Below are 25,000 nucleotides of genomic sequence, written 5' to 3' on the forward strand. Positions count from 1 at the left end.
GGCTTTAACCCAGTGACATCCGATGCGCCCTCATGCGCCCAGAAATAAAACCCCTCTGAAATTCCAATGCGCCCTCATGCGCCCTGTCAGAAATGGCTTGTTTTGATTGGCTGTAGCTTAAAAACAAAACTCCCCTGGGTATTGAAAAGCAGTGAAACGTGACATGCAAAAAATAAGCTTTCGTTTGAGACCAAACTCACTATTACACGTTTACCATGCGATTTTTTACACATTTTTCAAAAATATGTCGTGGTCTTAGACATGGCTTCTGGAAGAATTGATGAAAGTTAATTTTCATCCGATGAAAAGCAAGTCTTCGCTGGTTTTATCATCGAAGAAATTGAAAAAAGCGACAAGCTCGTCAAGCATAGCATGTACAAAACTTGCTTTGCAATGTGGATGATGAGATGGAAGATTTTTTCGACCTACGGTCACAAGAAAGGGGAAGCGATTCCGATGTTGAGCTATACGCTAGTGAGGTTGAAGAAGACAGCGACGCTAGTAGTGATGAAGAATCTGCCGCAGAAGAAAGCCAACCAAATGCTCTTCAATGGTCTAGCTAATTGCAACAAATTAATGTTAAGGAATTCTCCATTCGTCGTGGCCCGACCAGAGATCTCGGAGAAAATGAAACTGCCAAAGATTTCTTCAATGTATTTATCGACGATGCTTACATTGACGAAGACGTCCGATACACCGTTGCGTACGCTCGTTCGAAAGGGGATCGATCGTTCACATCTACCCAAGCGGAAATTTCAGCGTATCTCGGGCTAAACATTCTCAATGGAATCCATGAACTTCCTCAGCTGGAAATGTACTGGGATTCTGACGAGTTTGTTGGAGTTGATTGCTTAAAAAACGATCCCAGAGCACCGCTTCATGACTCTGGGGAAATATTTACATCTTGCTGACCCGACCGAAACGATCTCCTCTGCAAAGTTTGCCCCCTTGTAACTCGCTTGGAGCAAAAGTTTGCCTAAGCGAAGAACATATATGCATTGTTCAAAGTGAAACTTTTCATTTAGGCGTAAAAATTGGTTTGTTCTTGCTCATGACTTGCAAAAAGTAATTTTATAGCTGCGCCTTGTGACGTGTTGCGATGTCGCTATGGCGGGCAAATTCAAAATTGACCCGTGTTAGAAAGTTTAGGATTCCTTTTGTTGAGGAGGAATTTGCAATCTGTCTTTTGGTGTTGTATTTGAGGGAAAGCTTTTTACATGATTCTGATGGAATAAGAGTGCAAAAGAGAGTCATCATACTGATAAATACTTTCAAAGCTGAAGGCAACCTTGCCAATGACTCGCTGTACATCATGAAGTTGAATCCGTTCTCTAGCTTTAGAATTTTTTTTGAGAGCCCGATGCTAAAATTGAAAATAAAATTTGACAGGGGGAAAGTATATTATTTAATATGCAACTTTGTGCAGTTTCCTTTCAGTAGAGTGAAATGAAGACATTAAAATCTTAAATTATTTTGGCAGTGGTCTGTGTGTTCACTGTGGCAGCCATTTTCTCTGGAATTTCAGGGGGTGGTCTGAGCTCTAAGGTGTGGAGCTCATTGGGTTAACAGATACTCTGAAGTGTGGGTCTTTGAGGCAAGGGTGAACATAACAAGTGAACTCTTTGGCAATGTAGCCAACTTTATCATAAGAGTCTGACCCAGCAGACATAATATAAACTGCAATAGCACCACTGTCATATATATTTTCTGGTTCTGGTTCTGGTTCTGGCACCAGTCTGGCCAGCATAGGTCATTTTAATTAACCACGGTCTTAGAAGTTCTAATTTTCAGTTCTGAATCATCCTGTGTTCTGATAAAGTTGGATAATGACTAGATATGCATTTCCAGAAACCAGTCTGGCATTTGTTGGGATCATGCAATTAAAATACGGAAATAGGATATGATGGACTTGACCAAACATCCCAGGCATATTTCTGATATTCTTATTTATCAACTGGTGAATCTAAATACATCTAAACAAAGTCTTCCATCTGCTGAGGTGGCCACAGTGATCTCCTTCTGCTCCAAATGATTGTTGATCTATCAAGTCAGTCTCCTCTTCCGAGTAATCTCATGATTTTATCTAAAAGACCTTATCTGTCGACATTGCTAGAAAGAGTGCCTAAAAGTTAGTAAAAATAATTAATGGCCAAGTTTGAGAAAGTTTTACAGACATGTGGCGTGTGTGTGCTGGGGGGGCACAAGCCTCCCCCCCAACCCTGCAAAAAATTTTCCGACTTTGTGAAGCTCTAACTTTGTGATTTCACAAGATATCATTTTCCACAAATTTTAAGCTGATCTTTTCAGCAGTGTAGTGAGATTTTTGCTACATGGCCAATATCAAAAGTTGAAATAACTATGGAAAGGTCTATTTCATCAGATTCCATATGATGTTCAACTCAGGAGTTTCAAAGAATCTTGCAGAATGTTTCCTCAATCAGTTGCAACCGGCTTAAAGCATCATAAGGTAGACATCTCATGTCTTCTGGAAGGGAATTCCAGTCTGTCGATGCACTATTAAAGGATCTGAGTAGACCCAAGTTTGTGTTCGATGTAATAGATCTAATATTTTCCTTGGAGTGAGTGTTATGGCTATGATAGTCTGTGCCCTGAGTAATCATACTGTTTCTGTCACTGTCATTTATAAGTTGATGTATAAAAAGACACCGTTGCATTAATCTTCTGGATGATAGATTGATCCAGTTCATATCCAGAAGTGCTTGAGTTGAAGAGGAAAATGTCACTTGATCCATTAAAAAGAAATTAGTTATCATAATCATCAATACATAGCCGTTCTGTTGTAGTTAACTGACGTGAAAATGATCTGGTTGCTATAGTTAAGTGAAACGATAATACTACTACAGTAAACAAGAGCTTCTCAACAGAGCAAATTTTTGTTGTTGGGAATGAAAATTTGCCAGAGTTCCTCACCCTTGCAATGTGATTTTATTAGTTTGGGATTTGAAAGTTAGGAGAATGTTTAAAGTTGATCAATACCTTTAATCTTACCTTATTGTCTTCTGATTTAGCCGTGGTAAATTTGTCGATCGGACAATCACCTTTCACTTTTATTAATGGTAATGGAACCACGTTTTTATTTCTTTACTTTTTGGCACCAGAGTTTAGTGACAGTTTGGGATATATTGATGTGCGTTCAACCTATCAAATGAGCCCTTACCAAAGTAATCAAACCTTTTTTACTCACCTTTGACTTGTGGTTAAATTTTGACTCGTCAATTTGAATAATGACCCCTGGTCCACCAAGCCTTGGGATTGGGTGTAAGATTAGAGCCTGCCAGGTCACCTCTCCACATTTTCGAGCCATATTGACGCAGACGGGGGTTATTGCGTGATAAACGTCCAACAACGTGACGTAATGTGGCCAAGTAACGCATAGGCTTACATAATAAGCTGCACTGTATTGCATTCAAATCGCAATGTTCAAAGTATATGACATAAACGGAAGTTAGTGGACTGGAAAGAACTTAATCAGACTCACAATTTCAGTGATACTTTCTGTTACACCTTATATTGACAGGCCTGGATCTGGGAGGAATTCACGCCCATTATGAAGGAGTTCTGAAGATAATGAAGCAGAGAAAGTGTTCCCTTGCCAAGGCTATGGAGAAGTATGGAGTGGCCATAAATATGCTGAGGGGATTTATTGGAATTTGTGAGCTAAAAATCTTGGAGAGATAAGTTCAACACGGTTGTGTCCACGGAGAGAGAGCATTGTGGAAAGCCGTCGGTCAAAGATATTGAGCTACTTTGCCAACCTGCCCTGTCAGAGTACAAGGTGCAGTCCAAACAATTCAAGGAAGAAGGCAGAAAGATATTTAAAATTTATCGAAGAAATACCACATGACAGAACCCAAGAACAAATTACCCATGTCCAAGAAAAATCCATTCAAAAGGTTGTGGACAAAGTGGGTAAAAAAAGGTGAAAACATTCGCTACCCACCATTAATGCTCTTTAATCATGACGAGGAGTAACAGGAAAAAGAACTGCAAAAGAGTGAAAAAACTAATCAAAAAACTTAAAGATGAATGTTGCCTTGCCAAAAAACACTACGAAGAAAAAATCAACGAACTTGAAATGGAACTTTGGAACAAAAGATACTACATCACATCTATTTTGGGTTATCTAGCCAGTATTTCCTATAATCCATGGGACAGAGCTGTGTACAGAGGCTTCGTAAACATGTGTGACGATGAATGAAAAACTTGTATTTTTTTTTTTTTTACCAAAAAAGTAACAAGAAAAAATCCTTGTGTAACTTTTTTTCATATTTTTTTCCAACTTTTTTCGGTTGAAAAAAGGAATATTCTTATTTTTTTCTATCCTGTTTGGGACATAAAAACTGTACATAGAGGTTACCAAAAATTATGATATGGTAAATCAAAAAAGATGATATTCTTATTTTTCTTGACTTCTCTTTTTTTCTAATTAGCATAAAACTGTACATAGAGGTTACCAAAAATTATGATATGGTAAATCAAAAATTATGATATTCTTATTTTTCTTGACTTCTCTTTTTTTCTAATTAGCATAAAACTGTACATAGAGGTTACCAAAAGTTATGAATGGTAATGATTAAAAAAAGGTTTTTATCTTTCATTCTTCGTCACGTTTTTTTACTTATAAAAATACCAAAAATATATTCTCATTTTTTTCCCGCACAAAAAAATCCCAGTTGCTGCGCTTGAGTAGTAGTAATTGTCGAGTAGTAGTAAATGTGAAATGGCCAACGCGCGCTTCCAAACTGCTTTTATCCCATTAAACTAGTACTCAGGCGCCTCCGCGGTTTTTCTGACGTCATCAGAATGGAATGTGAAAATCCAGCTTTCTGATTGGTCCATTCGTACCACGTGACCCAAATACTCGATTCTGATTGGCTCTACGCTATACCGACCCCTATTACTACTAACCTTTTCAATCCACCATAACTACCTGGATTAGAAAAGTCAATACGTCTTCAATACCATTTGTTCCAACTTCTTTTCTTTATCCAACTTTCTTTTCTTTCTCTTGTTCATCCCCATGATTTTTTTTTCCCACAGTAAAACTTTAGTGCAACATCTCACCAACGCGATTAAAGCCGCCCTCATTAACTCTTTGAATTCTGGAGCAACAAGCGTATTTCGACCATTCAATTCGATTTGATAAATATGTCACCATAACCACTCTTTCCCTATCCGTTCCATCTCCTAATCTGACCAATAAAAAATCATAGCAAAACTTTTTATATAAATCGAAAACATATTAAAAAAGTTTTTTCATTCTTTCCCATGTATTATCCCGAAATAATGAACGTCAATACTGCAGCCACCCAAACTGATTTCTTCAAACAGGAACGTCAAAATTTCAAAGTATCCAATCGTTATTGGAAAAAATACTGGGTGATAGCTATCTTGAAAACCATTCATAAAAGGAAAGGACTCGAACCATCCATTCATCCCTTTTTTTCCATACAAAGATTGCAATATGTTGATGAAATGAGTTACAAACTCGAACGTGGAATTCAAGAAGTCAAGTTTCATGAAATCTATGATGAATGGGTCAAAATCCTGAGAGAAAGAGGTGTGTAACATCCTATTTGGAATCATGAAGACATGGAATTTGTCAAAACCATGATCTCTGGAAATAACAGCAGCAGAATGCTATTAGAGGAAATTCTGTCTTTCAGAACAGAAGAATTGGCATTTTCTTTTGAATGTATGGGATTCACTCATCATCTTCGATTGGATGAGAATCACACCTGATAAACGATTCATGGCTGGATTGGATGAAATCGATGGTGACATCGTTGAAAATACACCATAAAAGAAAAAAACATTTTTTATTTTCTTCCCTTTTTATCATCATGGCCACTAGCATGCAAGATTATTAACCCATCAACTCTTTACAAAAAATGGTAGACACCATACCAAATAGTAATGTCAACAGAAGTGGAAGTGAAAAAAAAAAGCACAAAAAACATAAAAAGAAAGAAAACATGCTGCTACCATCAAATCTTCCACAATTACAGACAACTCCAGCCTTTGCACCCAACGAATTGTTGAAAGAAATGGGGTTTGACATTTCTCCAACAACTTTCACTTCTTCTAATTCAACTGTGTCACCTATAACGGTCACCATCATGGATAAGAAGAATTATGATTTTAACATTTGTCTCTTTCATCTCTGCAATTTGGAATTGTTTCAAGCCATATCCAACATGCAATGGTACGTGAAATGCCCCTTCTCCAAGGAGTGTGGAGTGTTCACGCACAGAAACGAGCAAAACAGTTACATGGGTGTGCTCAACAGAAAAGTGCACAAAACTTACAGGAAACTCAAAGGAACTGTGATGTGTGAATGTAATAATCAGGCTTCCCTTAAAGTAAGTCGATCAGCTCAAAACCCAGAAAGACCCTTTTTTGCTTGTCGCAGTAAGGATGGATGTCGATTCTTTCAATGGGCAGATGTAGGGTTTATCAAGAAAAACGAACAGCTACAACAACAATTCAAAGAATATGGCAGGTTTTAAACTTTTTATTTAACTGTAAATAGAACATTTTTCAACTGTAAATACATTTTTTCTTTTTTCAACGTTTTATTAATCAAAATGCGAAGGTGATTGAAAAGGAAATACATAATGTTTACTAAACTTTAACTTTGAAATTACATCTCGATTGTTCAAATAAAAAGAATGAATCTTGTTTAACTTAAAAAGTAAATTGTCCCATTCAGTTCTTGAATAAAACTCTTTAAAGTTGCAAAAATCAATGTTCAAAAATGTCTTGTAAATACCAAAACCCACAGGCGGCTCTGGGTCAAGATTTTCTTCCATCCTTTCAACAATATTGAAAAACTCTTGGCCTGTACCATTTGATAGTGTTCTATGAGATCTGGCCAACGAGTCCAATTTTCTTCATCAGCTTGTAGCTGGTACACCATCTTTATGGCCATGTTGAATATTATAAGAGCATTTGAAGAAGGACTTGCTAGAAGTATTCAAGATTTAATTGTTGGATTACCAGATCATGATCATATTCAAATCTATCTTGGAAGTAACAGGCTCAGAAATTCCCATACTTCAGCAAATGTTTCCATCGAACAATTGCGTGACCCATTGGGTGCATCCAGACAAGTGCTTCAAAATGTTTCGAATCTAGTCAATTCAAATGAAAACTTTGAATTGGATGATACACTGCAACTCGATGTCACACACATCACTATGCCATCACCTGGAAGCAGTCTACCCAAAGGGAAACGCAAACGATATTGTTTTGGAACAGATAATCACGGGGAATTTCTCCAATCCAAACGATCGGTGGTACGAATCATGAACGATGATGAACTTTGCTGTGCATGAGCCATTGTAGTGGCTAAAGCCATAGCAGATGAGGATCAACAAGTAAAACTCATTAAAGATTCTTGATGACCATTACAGAAAAACTGGCGCAAACCCCACATGAAGAAGCATGCGTACCTATTGGACCCTGTGGACTAGAACAAATCAAACTATTTGAGATTATCTTGAAAGAATATCAATTTGTTGTCGTCTCCGCCGAACATGGACATACAATTGTTCACAAAGGACCCCAAAGCAATAAACAAATTGTGTTACTGATGCATGACGAGCATTTTGATGTCATCACCAAACTCCCTGGATTTTTTAATTCTGTCTATTTTTGTCTTCAATGTGAAAAAGCCTATGCTGTAGAAGACTACAGTCACCATGTTCTATTTGCTTACATGTGTTCACATCAACAGTTCAAGAACATATGAAACACTGTGGATTACAATACTGTCCCAGTTGTTCCAAAGAAGTCAACATTCTACAACACAGGTGCTTCCTTCAACCCATCACGCACAAAGAAAAGAAAACCAAAAACAAACAAACAACACCCTGTCTTTGTTTATTTTGATATTGAAGCTCAACAAGATACCGGAAATCACCTCGCTAATCTGGTTTGTGCAGAAACCGATCAAAACAATACCCAATTTACCTTCCAGGGTAAAGATTGTATACAACAATTCTTGTATTGAGTTCACACTATAGCCAATCAAGAAGACGTTGAAAAAGTGATCGTAGCAGCGCACAACTTCAAAGGTTATGACGGGTACTTCATACTCCACTAGCAACATGTCACTAGTCTCCAGTAAATCGTCAATGGAGCCAAGATTCTCAGTTTAGAATTGCCCAATGTGAAATTCATCAACTCTATGAACTTTTTTCCCATGGCTTTGTCAAACTTTCCAAAAACATTTGGAATTAATGAACTAAAGAAAGGGTTTTTTCCCCATTTCTTCAATACCCAACAAAATCAAAACTATATTGGGTACATGCCTGACAAATCTTACCATGACCCCGACGGTATGTCAACAGCGCACATAGATGAATTCCACAAGTGGTACAACGAAAAAGTATCTGAAAGGTACATTTTCAATTTTCAACAGGAACTCCTAACCTATTGCCAATCAGATGTAAGATTCCTCAAACAAGGGTGCATGACCTTTCAATTTCAGTTCAAAGATATTGTCGACTTCAACCCTATGGAACAATGTATCACCACGCTTGCAATGTGGCATACCGCAAAAAATGGATGCCTAAAAACAAAATCGTCGTACAACCAGTACGTGGATGGCGTCCCCATCACATTCAATCTCATGCTCCCCTAACATGGCTCTACTGGGAAGAAAAAAAACTGATCAAAACCAATCATGTGCCCCGAATTACTCATGCCAGAAACAGAGGTGAAAGAAAATTGGTCCACGGACAACAAACATTTCTGGTAGATGGATACGATGAGCAAACAAAGATCGTCTACGAGTTTCAGGGGTGTTTCTACAATGGGTGTCTTGATTGCTTTCCCAACCACACCATGAGACACCCAATCCACCTTAACAAAACCATGTGAGATGTGCGAAAACAAACTAAAATAAGGATCCAACAATTATCCCAATTGGGATACTGTGTCAAAGAAATGTGGGCATGTGAATGGAATCATATGATACAAGCAGATCCTCAACTCAAAGAATATATCCATACAGATGACATTGTGACACCTCTCAACCCTCGCGAAGATTTTTTTGGCGGAAGAACAAATGCTATAAAACTTTATCATTAAGTTGAAAACAATGAACAAATCCATTACAGCGATATGATTTTGTTGTACCCGTGCGCAAACCTAGAATGTGACTACCCCATTGGCCACCCAGAATTCATCGATCAACCCGGGACCACAGACATCTCCATATAACGGATTAGTAAAATGTAAAATTTTACCCCCCTACAAACTGTATCATCCTGTATTACCATACAGGTACGACTCCAAACTCCTGTTTCCACTCTGCAAAACATGCATGCAGGAAGAGATAAAACAACAACCTACAAACAACAAAAGAAGCGAAAAGTGTCCCCATTCTACTGAGGAACAGACCCTCACAGGTACCTGGACCACTCTCGAACTTCAAAAAGCCATTGAAAAAGGGTACATCATCACTTACATCTACGAAATTTGGCATTTTATAGAACGATCAAATCAACTCTTTGAACCCTACATAAAAACTTTTCTGAAGATTAAACAGGAAGCTTCAGGACGGCCTTCAGAATGTGACACCGATGGGAAAAAAAAGAAACTATTTGGAAGAATACAAAAAAACATGAAGGCATTGAACTAGACAGTAATAAAATTGAAAAAAACCCAGGTCTACGTTCCCTTGCCAAATTAATGCTGAATTCTTTCTGGGGCAAATTTGGACAATGCCCCAACCAAACCCAAGTCACCACATGCACCAAACCCAGCGAATTCTTTCAAATTATCACAGATAATAGACAAGTGATTCACAGAATTGAAATTGTGAATGAACACATGATAGAAGTCTTCCACAACTTTCAAGAAGTATGCGATCCAGTACAAACAAACGTGAACATCTTTATTGCCTGCTTCACTACAAGTTATGCACGACTCAAACTATACAATACTCTTGACATCTTGAAAGAAAGAGTATTATACATGGACACAGATTCTGTCATCTACACCCAAAAACCCACAGAATCTTCAATACCCACTGGCAACTATCTCGGCGAATTCACCAATAAATTAGATGGAGACCACATCATCGAATTCGTAGCTGCAGGACCCAAAAACTACGCCTACAACACCCTCAAAGAAAAACAATGCTGCAAAGTAAGAGGACTCACCCTCAAAGAACAAGGGCAAAAAATACTTCATTTCAACAGCGTGAAAGATCTAGTTTTAAACAAAATACTACAACCAGAAGATGATCAACCCACATTACCACTCCACAACCCATACAAAATAACAAGATGTTCAGCCACAAAAACCATACAATCAATATCACAAAACAAAAATTATAAACTCGTTTTTGATAAACGAGTCATCAACCATGACACCTATCAATCATTTCCCTACGGCTATAAATGCATCTCCACTCCCCGAATCTAAATTACAACAACATCATGGACATAGATCTTCAAATTTACTGCTGCAAATTCTACGATAAAAACATTGAAGTAAAACACACCTATTTTCTCACCGTCCCTGGACAAAAAGACAACACTACATTCAGGGTAAATTTCGACCAAACAGCTGAACCCAATGAAGAAACCGTAAAACACTGTATTAATCAACCGTGGTATCATCACACTGTCATTGAAAAGTATCATACGATTCAACCTACAAACAGTCTGCCTGTATCAAAGATAAATCCCTTCAAAAGATTGTGGAAAAAGTGGGTAAAGAAAGGTGAAAACATCTGCTATCCAGCATTAATGCTCTTCAATCATGACGAGGAGTAACAGGAAAAAAACTACAAAAGAGTTAAAAAACTGATCAAAAAACTTAAAGATGACTACTCCAACCTCAAAAAACACTACGAGGAAGAAATCAACAAACTTAATATTGAACTTTGGAACAAAGAATATTACATCAGATCTATTTTAGATTTTCTAAAAGACATTTCCCATAATCCTTGGGACATACCTGGACACAACGGTTTCTGATCCATGTGTAATGAAGGATAAAAAGTGGGCATATATCCGACCCTTAAGCTTCTTCCTTGATTTTCATGAATGTTTTTATGTGTGGTTGATTGTTTTTTCTTTACTAGAATCTGCTACCAGAAGGAGATGATTCTGCCACTGCAAAGCCTCCTTTTCCGCAAAACATTATTTTTTATAATATTGACATGATGAATTGTAAAATAAAAGGTTTACTTTGACGTGATTGGATTCTGTGCAGTTGATTTAGCCTCATCAAATAACGCGCTCGCTCGCTTATTCCCAAGATCACCCACGCACCGCGCACTACTCTACTCTACCCTACCACAAAACTTGTTACCAATAGTGCACGGTTTTTGACACGTCATCAGAATGGAATGTAAAAATCCGGCTTTCTGATTGGTTAATTTTCATCACGTGACCCACATACTCGATGCTCATTGGCTTGACGCTATACCGACTCATTACTACTATCAATGACTTGCATTTTTGTGGTACACAAACTAAAGTGAATGCCTATGCTGATAACAATCAGCTCCACTTTAGTCATGAATGTCCTACAGCCATTGAGACTGCTATCAATGAAGACTTAAAAGAGTCATGACTTGGTGTAAGGAAAACTCACTTAAAGCAAATCCAGACAAATTCAAAGGTTTTGGCCTAGCTCCTGGATGATCTTCCATTGATTTAAGGTTTAAAGTGGATGGTCAGGAACTCCAAGAAGAGAATTATATCAAGTTACTGGGTGTTACTATGGATAAAAAACTAAACTTTCATGAACATATAGCTGGACTTTGCCACAAAATCAGCAGACAAATAAGTATTTTAAATAGATTTAAATGTCTTATTCCACTTGATGCTAAATTACAGCTGTATAATTCTTTCATTTTATCACTTTTGGCTGTAGAGTGAATGAGATAAGCTTGAAAAATTACATGAACGTGCTTTTTGAAGTGTTTTCGGGATAAGGAAAACGACTACCAATACCTCTTAAGTGGGGCTAATAAGACACACTTTACAATCATAGGCTCCAAAATATCTCTATACTAATATATATATAGCATTGAATAATATTGCTCTATCTTATTTTAAGGACTTATTTAGGGTTATCCTCTGTGTAAAAACCTCACAACTGACGTCACAGCATCTATGACAGCCAGGGCTTCATTGCTAATGAATGGATCAGTAGATCAATGGATCAATGGTAGATCAGTATGGATCACTAAATCGATGGATCACTAACTTGATGGATGACTAAATCAATGGATTACTAGATGGATGGATCGGTGGGTGGGTGGGTCGATGGATCGGTAGGTCGATGTATCAGTAGATCAGTAGATCAATGGATCAGTAGATCGATGGATCAGTGGATCAGTAGGGTATAATATATCTTCAGATGGCTACTTTTTGTCGAAAATTTGTCTCCCCACTAAAACTGAAAATCTAACATTACCAAAAAAGGAAAGCAAAATCTTAAAACGCGCACGAGATATTCCGATAAAAAGGGGTTTTATATAAAATTTTTATATAAAAGTTAATAAAATATGGATAGATGCCATATTCCTCACAGTGCCTTGACTCCCAGGCGAACTTTCCACGCGAAATGGCCTTGTGCAGGGAGCTTTTATTCCAAGAACACATAAGCATTTCTTTTGGTTACATGCAATTTTGCTACGTGGCTCTTCAATTGTCTTTACTTAAAGTTGACTACACTGAGATCATGAAATGAGTTCTAAAGAATATAGAAAAGTCATTGTGCAGTGAAAAAATGGACACAAAAGGGAAAGCTAGTTCGACAGTGTCTTGGGTGTTGTTTGATTTGATAAAACCTTCCAACGTGCAACTCAAAGAAAACATGTATAATGAAACTCAACCATATTTTTCGTCTGCTTATTTTCCCATTGCGATCGCCAGGTGAACTTTATAATTAGGAGAACGTGACTGTCACACAATTGGAATTGCTTGGTTGGCGGCATGTCATGTTGACATACATCTCAGGTGAAGGCGTGACATGTGTAGAATCGACAGATTTTAATGAAATTTGGCCTGAAAATTCATTAAACATCAAACAATAAAAGTGTGTTGGGGATTAGCTTTAATTTAGATATTTCTCATTTCACGGCTGCAAATGCAACAGGGTTGGCAAATTATATGCTACAAAAACGTTGCGTGTCTATAAAAAGATAACCAATAAGAAACCAGAGAAGTCCTGACACACATTTAGAGACTGATCCTTGCTGATTGATACTGTGTGGTACTTTTGAAGAAGCTATGGTGTTTGATACCCGATTAATTCAGCGGAATGTCAATCAATCAATTTCTGTTTGCTGGCTTCTAACTTCTTAGAGAAGGCTCTGCATACATAGTGGATATTTTTGTTCGAAATCTGCAGTTCATAACCTTCCTATTGATATATAGTTTGTGGTAGTTAACTTCGAAGCAACACGCGTATGATTTTTTTTCGAAGGACACCCGCGAAGGTATTGTGTCAGCTTAACATCACACGAACCAATCAAAAGGTGAGATTCCCACGTATATTTTGTTTGGAGTTTTCCCTGAGAGCGTCCTTCATTTCGCGCACAATGGCTGCTGTTGGAGGACTTGGAGAGGTAAATTCAGTAAGTGATCTTGAGAGAAAGCTTGCCGAAATCCACATTCCATGGGATGAAATTGCTCCGGCCCACATCCACGAGTGGCTGAAAGTATACTTGAAAAGCCACGGTACCTCACCGGAGCTACTCTTGGCTGGAATATTGCCATGCATTAGTGCATTAATTGGCAACACCACACCCCAAAGCTGTTTGATTCCTTTCAAGTGAAGGGAAATCTGTTTATGTTAGGCCTGGCTCCATCCAGAGCTGGAAAAACCCCCACCTGTAACATTGGATGCGTGGGACCGTTAATTTCGCTTTGGAGCTACGAATTAATCAAAGCATTCTGGTTGACAAAACGTCGTCGAATGATCTCTTTAACCATTTTGTGAACTTCCAAAAAAGTGCTGCCAGGGAATGTGTTCCCATCCTGTGCATTGATGAAGGTTATACCTTCCTGAGCAAACTGATTTCAACGTCTAAGTCAGCATCGCATACTTGTCTGACAATGGAGCATACAATGGTGATTATTGGTATTCCATAAAGGGCAAAGGAAAGCGGGTGGGCGTTCAGAGTGCACGTATGAGTATGGCAACCTTCACCACACCTCGAAGGTTTTTGACTGAAATATGGCCAAAGGTTGTCGCTTGCTGCAACAGACTTGCAGATCGCGTCTTGATTATGTGCCAGGATCACCACCAAATGGAAATTGAAGAGATGGAACAGTGTTCCTCTGATATCCAGCAAGGTCCATTGAAAGGCTTAGGGACAGTGTATGAACATATCTACACAGAGCACCACCAGGAAAACCCTGTTAAATACAAATTAACTGCAACCACCCGTGAGATGTACATAAAATACTGCAAGGGGAAGACCAACATGTCATCTTCAGTTGGTGCGTTTAATCCTGAGTGCAATGCCAAAACAGGGAAAAATGCCCTCAGGTTGGCCCTAAATCTTCACGTGCTATGTCATCATCTTGACAAGGCCTTAAATCAACCTTCTGGACCAACCCCAACCACAATCAGGGAAAGCACCATGAACATGGCCTTGACTGTGCACGACACCCTTCTCGCTTTCGGAGGAGTTGCTGAAGCAGTAAGTGTTCATTTCTTTTTCATTTGTTGAACTCAATCGGACATTGCATTATTTCTGAACTCTTAATCTTTGGTAAAACTGGTTTTCCAAATCAAGTTCTTGGAGGCTCGAATTACTTCTGTATACCTGGGATTGTAGCACGTGTTTTTAGTACACACGAAAAACTTCAACGTGCGTCATGGCGTGCGGACGCATCCGATTAAGCTCCAGAAAGTTATACGAAATTATTACTCTTATCTGGCTTATTGGAAGACTAAATGATGTTAAATTAACTGCAAAAGATGGGGATGTATCTACGGAGGATTTTGGCTACCCTCTCGAACAAGGTTTGGATAAATTTTCAGCGACCAAAGTTTATTACTAACACGCCAGCTAAGGGCTTCTTTGGTTTGAGGTTAACAAGGTACTCTAATTCTACATCTACATTTCAATTAAAGCGACTAGCCGAGAGTGGGGATATCAACCCAAATCCAGGTCCAGAGAAGTGTGCATCTTGCAGCAGGACAGTTGCAAAAAACCACCGCAGTCTGCGCTGTTCATCCTGTGATTGTTTAATGCACATCAAATGCGGTAATGTAAGACCATATCAGTTTCTTCAAATAATCGCTACGACACTAACTTCATGGAAATGCCCGGGATGTGACCTATTTTCTGAACTACCATTCTTTAAGTTGGATAATATTGAGCTAGCTAGTGAATTTGAAAATGATGGAAATAATTTACTGGAAGGGAGTAATATTACTGTTTCTGAGGTACATGCTAATTCTCGACATCAAAGCGTTATCCCTGGAGATTTGCAAGACCGTTTGAACAATGCCCTGAACAATGTCCTGATTGCAGAAAGAATTATATACAAAAGAGAGATCTTGATGTGTCATCTTAACATCAATAGTATTCAAAACAAGTTCGAAGAGCTCGCAGGCTTGATAAAAGACTCTAGAACTCAACTTATGATTGTTAGCGAATCTAAAATTGACTCTTCCTACCCAAACAGTCAATTTTCTATACCTGGTTTTGTGCTCTACCGTAATGATAGGAAGAAAGGAGGAGGAGGAATTTTAGCTTAAGTATCCTCTGAATTAACATGCAAAAGAATCAAACTCGCCAAGACCTATAAAACCATTGAGCCAATTGTATTGGACATCCACTTCAAAACGAAAAGCATTATAGCAATTGGATTATGCAGACCTCCTACAAATTTCACATTACAATATCGTCAACAGCTTGAAGAGGAACTCAATCACATTTGTAATTGGGCTAACCTACTAAGAAGTTCCATCGTAGTGCTTGGTGACTTGAATTTGGATCGTCTTAGACCAACAACTAATTAAGGTAAACTACTTTTAGATCTACAAGAAACACATGAGCTCGATTGCCTCATTTCTAAACCAACAAGAATCCAGAAAACGGGAGATCGAGTTAGTGACACACTAATAGACGTTATTTTAACTAATGTCCCAAAGGACTTTGCCAAGAGCGATGTTTTTGACCCAGGTCTAAGCGACCACGCCCTCATCTATACTTTCATGAAGGAAAGGGTGGCTAAATGTAAATCAAAAGTTATCAACTTTCGGTCACGTAAAAATTTTGATCAGATGCTTTTTAAAGAACATTTAGCTTCAGCTCCATGGCGTGTGGCTGAAATCTTCGATGACGTTGAGGATCAGTCCGAATTTTTCGGCCTATAGTTAAAGGACATCGTAGACGAACACATGTCTTGCAAGAGAATGCGAGTCAGAGATGGGGACATAGCTTACATGACTACAGAATGGAAGGAGGCAATTAGAAGAAGGAGGAAAGCACTTAGAAGATTTCACAAAACCAAAGCTCAAGAGGACTGGGAACTTCACAAAAAGTTACGGAATGAAGCCACACGACTTAGACGTAAGTCAATTAAAGACTTTTGGGAGAAGAAGTCCAAGGACCTTGGAAGTAAGCCACACGAATTCTATAAAACATTCATGCCTTTTCTTGGATCAAAAAAGGTTAGGGAATCATCGGACATGAATCTGAAGGTCAATGATTCAATAATCAGCAACAAGTTGGATATCGCAGAGACCATGGCTGATTATTTCTCAACCATTGCAGATAACATTGGTCCTACCAGCAATATTTCAGATTCTGACCTGTCAAATCACCGAAGTATTCAAGCTATCCTAAACCAACGCATATCTAAGGGTGATTTCAAACCATTTCAATTCAAAGATATAACAGTGCCAGAGGTTCAGAAAATCTTGAAAGACACAAATCCCAGGAAAGCCTCGGGATGGGATAATATTCCACCCATTGCTTTTAAGATAGGCTCTTCGGAGCTTGCTACACCGTTATGCGCTGTATCGCCAGCTGTCATTGGCCAAGGAACTGGAAGAAAAGCAAGTGGGTGCCTGTTTATAAAAAGGACGATCGTTTGAACATGGAAAATTACCGTCCTGTAAGTATAGCGATCATGGTAAATAAGACCTTTGAAAAACTTCTTACAAATCAGATTACAGCAGAATTTAATGAACGTTTGAGCGATAGCCTGACAGCATACAGGAAGAGATACAGTTGTGAAACGGCACTACTAGCATTGACGGAAGACTGGAAAAATGCTCTGGATAATCGAATGAGCGTTGGCCTGTTAAGTACTGACATGAGTAAAGCATTTGATTGTCTTCATCATTCTCTATTACTTGCTAAACTGGAGGCATATGGCTTTAAAAACGAGAGCATCAAGCTAATGAAATCATATTTTATGGATCGCTATAATAGGCTAAGAATTGGTGGAATTGCAAGCTCCTGGAAAAGGGTCAAGAAAGGATGCCCTCAAGGGTCCTCGTTTGGACCTCTTTTATGGAATCTTTTCTAAAATGACTTGATGTTCGGAATTCCTTCAAAAATTGGGATGTATGCTGATGACCATCAGTTCTACGAAATCAACAAGAATATCAATACTACACAAACAAAACTACAGGATACTGCACAAAGAGCTACAAATTGGTATGATACGAACTTTCTCAAAGGGAACTTTGATAAATATGGATCAATGATATTGAAAGGAGGTAGACTAAATGATGAACAGTTAGAGCTAAATGTTAGCGGAACAGCCATTAAATCATATAATTCTATTAAGTTATTGGGTGTAAATATTGATGATAATTTAAATTTTTCTGATCACATAAGTAACATCTGTAAAAACAGCAGTCAAAGGGTGGGTGTAATTAATAGATTAAGGAAGTTAATCCCAGCCAAGGCTAAATTACAACTTTTTAAAGCTGCTATTCTGCCTTATTTAACTTACTGTAGTATTGTATGGAATTGTTGCAAAGCTAGTGATTCTAGAAAATTAGAGAGGGTACAAGAACGGGCCCTTAGAGCTGTTTATTGTGATAGCATATCATCATATAGCGACCTCCTTATGAGGGCTAATTTAAAAACCTTACATAATAGGCGATTACATGACATAGCTGTGTTAATGTTTAAAGTTAAAAATGATCTGTGCCCTAATAATATCAAGAACCTGTTTGTTATTAATAACAACAAATATAATTTAAGAAACAATGATTTCATTATCCCTAGAGTTAGTACTACGCGCTATGGTAAGCACTCTCTTAGGTACTTAGGTCCAGTAATCTGGTCTAAGTTAGATGGAAAAATAAGAGCACTAAGAACGCTGCAAGAATTTAAAAACGCTTTACATAAAGTAGATTTACAAAGTTTAATCTCTTCGAATAATTGCAAGAACTGTATTTTATGTAAATCTTAAATATTTTAAATATTATCAAGATCACATTATTGTAATTATTATTATCTTATTATCTCATTATATTAAGGTTATTATCTTATTATACAGGGTAGGGTATTATAAACATGGGGTGTACTATTTCGGGGTACGGTAGTTTTATATGGGAAGAGCTCTTTTATCATATTCCAATAAATTTTTTAATGCATAGTTTTATATAGATTAGATTAGTTTAGTTTAGGTGTCCTTACTTAGTGGGAAACTGCTATCTTATTTGACACGTAAATAAAGTTTATTATTATTATTATTATTACACAGAAATTCAGGAATGCATTCAGATGCACTGTCGCTTAGCCTTGAATATGTAGTAAAAGACTCCCAGCATTTCAGCTTTAGCGTAAAGGAAGGCAAAGATCATGTTTCAAAGTCTTTGCAGTTTTCATTCCTAGACCAAGTTATGACGAGAAGATTTTCCACCATAACTTTTGAATCCTTGAACAAAATCCACGTATTGAGTTCGATTTGGTTCGATTTTCGAATGTTCGATTGAAGGGGCTAGGTCACGCTATTTTAGGTAATTTTAAAAAATTTAGTTTTGTTAATTACGAGCTCCAAAATTATTCCGTTTTGTTTTCTTTTACGACAGTGTTTGCAGTTGAAACAAGGGGCTTCAGCAATGTCTGGACGTCTCGAAAGAAGACATAAAGAAGAAAATTCTATGCCTACCTGGGCCGTTTTGCAGTGCAAAATGCATCTATAACAGTTTTTCTTCAAGTTCGCGACCCAGCCCTCAAGTCACAGAACAGTGCTTTCAAGAACTGACCAATGAATCTCTTGGTAGTTTCAAGAAGGTACAGAAGTCTATGTTCTTCTATAAAGCGCTACCAGTAACCCTTGCTAATTCTGAACATCATCTTGGTGCTCTTAACTTGTCCCTTGAAGATTATAAAGCAAATTATTTGAAGAAGGATGACCTTCTTCCCTCCTCCCAGAGGGATAAGATGCTTGAAAATCACCCACAGGAAAACGAACTGAGGGCATACGTCCAACAAGAAGGGGCTCCAATTTAAGATGAGTAATTCTTCTAGTCAGACTGTATCCCTTTAGTGTAAAATGTTAGCCCCCTATCCTACCTCCTACCCAGAGTAGACTGCTAGTCAACCTAACAAATGTTGAAAAGGACAACAGAGTTGCATAGCACTGCTACTTGGGAAGATTAGTGTAGTTTCTCCAAATGATGATTAGGTAAAAGTCAGTTTCAGTTTCAGTTGATTTGCAACAGGGCCACAATACCCGGGCTTGAATGGGTATTTACAGTTATTGCATTAGTCATTTGTAGTATAGCGATCGTTTCCTGGCCAGCATAAAGTATGCCTCAAGTATGTCATGATGATTAAAATGTTTGCTATAAGTTGTGCTCCAGTTTTAAGCTATTGATTATCATAGGCTTTATGATAAAAAATTATACTTTAGTATAAGCATTTCAGAAATTATTAGCAGAAGAACATGGTTTGATTGCATGATAACAAAAAAATATTAACTTGGCTGTATTCAGAAGGTTTACAAGGTTATTTTTTCATAGTTTGTGCCACAAGTGTATAATATCCATAATAGCAACATTTCAAATATTAATGAGAATTCAATAACATTATACCCCCAAAGCTTGAAATAATTTTAATTAAAATAATGCCAATAAAAGAATTTTGAAATCCTCACCTACTCTTATTCTTCTGCACATGTTTTTGAAATTACATCTAGTAAAATACAGCATTTTTCCAGGATAATTTTAATGTTAACAAATAGAGGATGTTACTAGACTTATTGTCATGAGAGACATGTTATGATTGATTACAATATTTATTTACAATAAATTGTCATTGATATTTGTAGAAAAACCTTTGTTACAGTTAAGCAGATGGGAGAAACAAAAATAAAGATATCATAGCAAAACAAACTGTTACCAGGTTTACTTAGTCTTCAGTAAATATGTAAGTATCCTCTGCTAATGTTTTGTTCTTCACAAAGAAGCACGTAAACTATTCCTCGTGTTATCTAAAACCCTGGACAAAACCAGGCAAAACAAAACAAATGTGATTTTTATATACAGAATTCGTTGACTACCTGAAAGCAGGATTTGATGGGTGGTTGCAGTAATATTTAATCACCCCATATACATTCAATTATAACAACCAGCATGGGATAATGACTGCGATTTGGTCTGATTGGCATGGTTGATGAAATGCAAATTATTTATTATTTAAAATCCTACCTATAAAACAACCGACTGGAAGAAATTACGCCGTTAGTTACTGGAGGGCCCGAGAGATGAAGGTAGAGAGAGACGGAGGAGAGAAAGAGAGAGAAGCAGAGAGGAGGATAGAGAAAGGATAAGGCGAGAGAGGGTCGAGGAATGGCGCAGAGAGACAATTGTTCAACCATGAGAACCTTTACGGCAACCTCCACGTCAACCTACACGTTGTACCAGTAAGTAATGTAAACTGCTTCCTACCGTTGGATATATTTTTAACCTTTTAATTTGGTTTTCCGATTTTTCAAATCTCAAATACGTGATATAGCATGGCACGTTAAAATACGAAATATTACAGTTTACCCTTCGAGTGTAGAACATGTCTCAATAGTGCGAGAAGTGAATTAGAGAAATACTGTTTTCCCATAAATTAAAATGAATTACATACAAAGGGAAACACCGAACCATTTCCTTTGCGTACGAATTACTTTGTATCCAAAGCCTTGGCATTCACATGTCAAAATAACATGCTGCACGTGTCACATTTTTGCAGAAGGTCTTCTAGTACTTCCCTGCTAGTTATTTAGTGAAAAGGGAATATTACATGGCCGCATGGAGATATGAGTGAATCTCTCTTAATGAAATGGTAATCCATTCTAATTTTGTTGCAAAAGATACAACTGTTATTCAGCCGTAGACACTGTGGAATTTTGAAGGGTCACGTGGTTTTTACTGCTATTGTTATAACAAAAGTCTTTATTTCCCTGCAGAGAGATGTTACAACTGTGGAAACGTCGGACACATTCGGGCCCAATGCTGAAGTCCGAAGCGTCGCCGAACAAAAGAAACATTGTTTGAATATTAATGATGGGTGGACACGGTGAGCTTTGCTCTCGCTTTTTACATCTTCTGCTGCTATCATACTGGGTCTGGAATTGTGAAAGTGGGCTCAGTGTTTCTCTAAGTGGTTGCTCGTCTAGTCTTCGTTTTAAAATATCTCCTGGAAAGCAAGAATGGGCGATTTATCAAGGAACATTTTTGGTTCTGATTGGAATAGTGCGTCGTTTTGCCTGGCCCTTGGGATTACAGATAACATGTTCTTATTCTTTCCACACTGGAATTCGACAATGCTCAAGGTGATGACCAGAATCAAGCGCTGTCATCGCCCTTGTTTGTACTATTCTAATTGCAATGCGGCATTCCGCTGTGTGATGATTTATGACATTGTTTTCAAACCGAACCCTGGTCCCAATGGTCCGTTAACCCGCAACCCAAACAATCTTATTACTGTGGAGCGGAGTGGAATGTCACTCAGTGACAACATGTCATTGAAAATATGCAGTTTGAATGCTAGATTGTTACGGAATACATCAGCAGCCTTTGTTGAATTGGTGAATGATTTGAAAGCCGATTTGTTTACAATTTGTGAGACCTGGTTGTCCGTCAGTGACTGTGCTGTTCTTAATGAACTTACCCCGACGGGGTACAACACTCTTTATCACTGTCCACGATCTGGCAGAAGGGGTGGCGGAACTGCACTGCTTGTGAGGAAAGGTTTTGTCACTAGCAAAACATCTTGTATCGAGAAGTCATCTTTTGAGTTGTCAGAGTGGCTTGTTGATGTTAGATCTACTCAGCTACGCATTGTAATCATTTATAGGCCGCCTTCTTCACCTGCTCATCCAGTTTCAATCAGTACGTTCTTTGCAGAATTTTCTCACTACCTTGAATCTGTTGTTATGACCAATGAGCCGCTGGTCCTCTTGGGCGACTTTAACATACATGTTGACGTGCCTACAGATATGGATGCCATACAATTTAGAGATCTCTTGGATTCAATGGGCCTGCAACAACGTGTAAAACAACCCACTCACACTCATGGTCACACCCTTGATTTACTTATCACCCGGCAGTCTGATGTCATAGTAGCGAAAGAACCAGAGATAGAGAGATATTTCTCAGATCATGCCGTTGTCCTATGTGATCTTAGGACAGCTGTGTCTGCCTCTAAAGTCATGCATGCTGAGTTCCGGAAACTCAAAGCAATTAACAAGCAACAGTTTTTGGAAGATATTCGTAATTCTAGTTTATATCGTGACCCTCCTAATACTCTTGATGAACTTGTGGAATGTTACAATAATACTCTAAGATCAGTATTGGACAAACATGCGCCAGTCCGGGCTCGCCACCTGAAGTCTCAGTCACGTCCTCCATGGTTTAATGATGAAATAATGAAGGCAAGACGTAAAAGATGGCGTGCTGAAAGGAAATGGCGGGCTAGTTGGCTTAATTTGGATCTCGCTGTATTTAAAGCCAAACGAAACTTTGCATTGCATGTCATGAATGAGTCTAGACGGGCCTATTATAAACAATATATTGATGAGAATAGTTCTGACCAGGGAAGGCTTTTTCGGGCCAGTAAACGCCTTTTGAATTTTCATGTAGATAGGGCTCTGCCGCCTCATTCGGATGCTCGGATGCTAGCAAATGAGATGGGCGAGTATTTTGTCCACAAAACCACGGCTATTCGGTCTGCGCTGGATGCGGATGCCAGTGGCGCAACTTTGCTTGCTACATCAGCCTCAACCTGTAGTAAGTTTTCTGAATTTTCTCCACTGTCTGAGGAGAGTGTACGGAGAATTGCTGCCTCATGTGCAAAGTCGTGCGCCTTTGATCCCCTACCATCGTCTATTCTGTCCTTCTGTTTGGATGAACTGCTCCCTGTTATTAGGAAAATTGTCAACTTGTCTCTTGAGTCTGGCGTCTTTGCAGAGAACTGGAAGAATGCTTTAGTTCACCCCTTGCTTAAGAAAGCAGGACTCAAACCTATTAACAAAAATTTTCGACTGGTGAGCAACTTGCAGGTTACATCAAAGATCACGGAAAAGTCCGTGGCTATCCAATTACAAAATCATATGACAGCCAACAATTTATTTCCTGTCCTCCAAAGCGCATATCGGCAGAATCACAGCACTGAGACGGCGTTATTAAAAGTTAAAAACGATCTTCTGCTAAATATGGACAAAGGTCACGTCACATTGCTTGTTATGTTAGATCTCAGCGCTGTGTTTGACACCGTAGATCACTATATTCTTCTGCAAGCTTGGCCTTCGGGATAAGGCTTTATCATGGTTTAAATCTTATTTGGCGGGAAGAATGCAGCAGGTCTCAGTTAACAGATTGCTCTCTGATAAATTTAATCTGTCTTGCGGGGTCCCACAAGGTTCTTGTTTAAGTCAAAGGCTTGCACAAATAGGTTTAATACCTCATGATGTTAGGGGATCTGGTGATTGTTTTTTCAAATCAGTTTCACGTCAACTTTATGGAACTGCAGATCTACATGTAGAAGTTCGCATGGCCGGGATAAGTCATTTACATAATTACCCGGAACTATATATTGAGAGCATTTCTGATGATACCTGGGAAAACTATATTAAGCAAATGTCAATACCTGGTACTTGGTGTGATCATCTCATTATACAAGCTGTTGCTAATGCCTTTAACTGCGTCATTTATATCACAGAATCTAACGCTAATTCACTGCAAGCTACAATTATAACTCCTGTTCTTCAGCAGGAAATACAGCAGAAATTACTTATTGGGTACATTAATGATCTGCACTGTTTCAACTGTGACACACAGTAACAGTCAACTTAGAAATAGACTAAAATACTTAAAGAGAAAATACAGTGTTTCCATGGTTCGTACAATCTTGAAAAGGTCTTGAATTTTAACAGCCGTCTTGAAAAGTCCTTCATTTTGTTTTAGGTCCTTGAAAAGTACTTGATTTCTTTCCTGGGTCATGAAAAGTTCTTGAAATTTAGTAATTTGCGTACCCTTTATCGCTTTTCTAATAAATTAAATGATTTTGCTACAACAAATTTGCCCACTAGCGACTATGAACAATGAACGAAAAATTTCAAAATGATCGGTATAAAACGTGAACGGTACATGAAGCAAAATTTTGATCTTTGCCTCAATTTCATGCGTAAGGCCTCTGATGTGGGGTAGTCCGCCATGTGCTTTTGTTTTAAGGGGCAACGTGAACGTGAAGTGTTTTGGCTGAGTTTTGGTCGATGTATATTGATTTCCCTTCGTTTGCAATTTAAATGAGCGATGGACAAATGTGTATTCAATCGTAAATGGTTAAGTGATGCAAAGTTTAGCTGGGTAAAAGAATTCAAAGGCGACAAGGACAAGGCGATGTGTTGTGCTTGTAACAAAGTGATCGACATCGAATGCATGGGAGAAAGTGCTTTGAAGTCTCATATGAAAGGCGAGAAACACAAGAGGAACACTTGTGCAACCTTGGGTTCAACTCAGTCTCTGC

The 25,000-nt window shown here is 38.2% G+C and overlaps 1 protein-coding gene and 1 pseudogene across 2 annotated transcripts in view; both read left to right on the forward strand.

Annotated features, from left to right (window-relative positions):
* The window catches only part of LOC149035334 (uncharacterized), a 121,770-nt pseudogene that overhangs the window by 94,996 nt on the left and 1,774 nt on the right, over positions 1 to 25,000 (forward strand). The gene's annotated exons all lie outside the window — the stretch shown is intronic.
* On the forward strand, positions 22,461 to 23,789 carry LOC149035344 (uncharacterized). The gene has a single exon (XM_089192513.1). The coding sequence runs from the start codon at positions 22,473 to 22,475 to the stop codon at positions 23,787 to 23,789; it is 1,317 nt and encodes a 438-aa protein (XP_089048639.1). The 5' UTR covers positions 22,461 to 22,472.

The sequence above is a fragment of the Pocillopora damicornis genome, chromosome 13 (assembly GCF_964200805.1).
Source record: "Pocillopora damicornis chromosome 13, jaPocDami1.2, whole genome shotgun sequence".
In the NCBI taxonomy this organism is placed as follows: Eukaryota; Metazoa; Cnidaria; class Anthozoa; order Scleractinia; family Pocilloporidae; genus Pocillopora; species Pocillopora damicornis.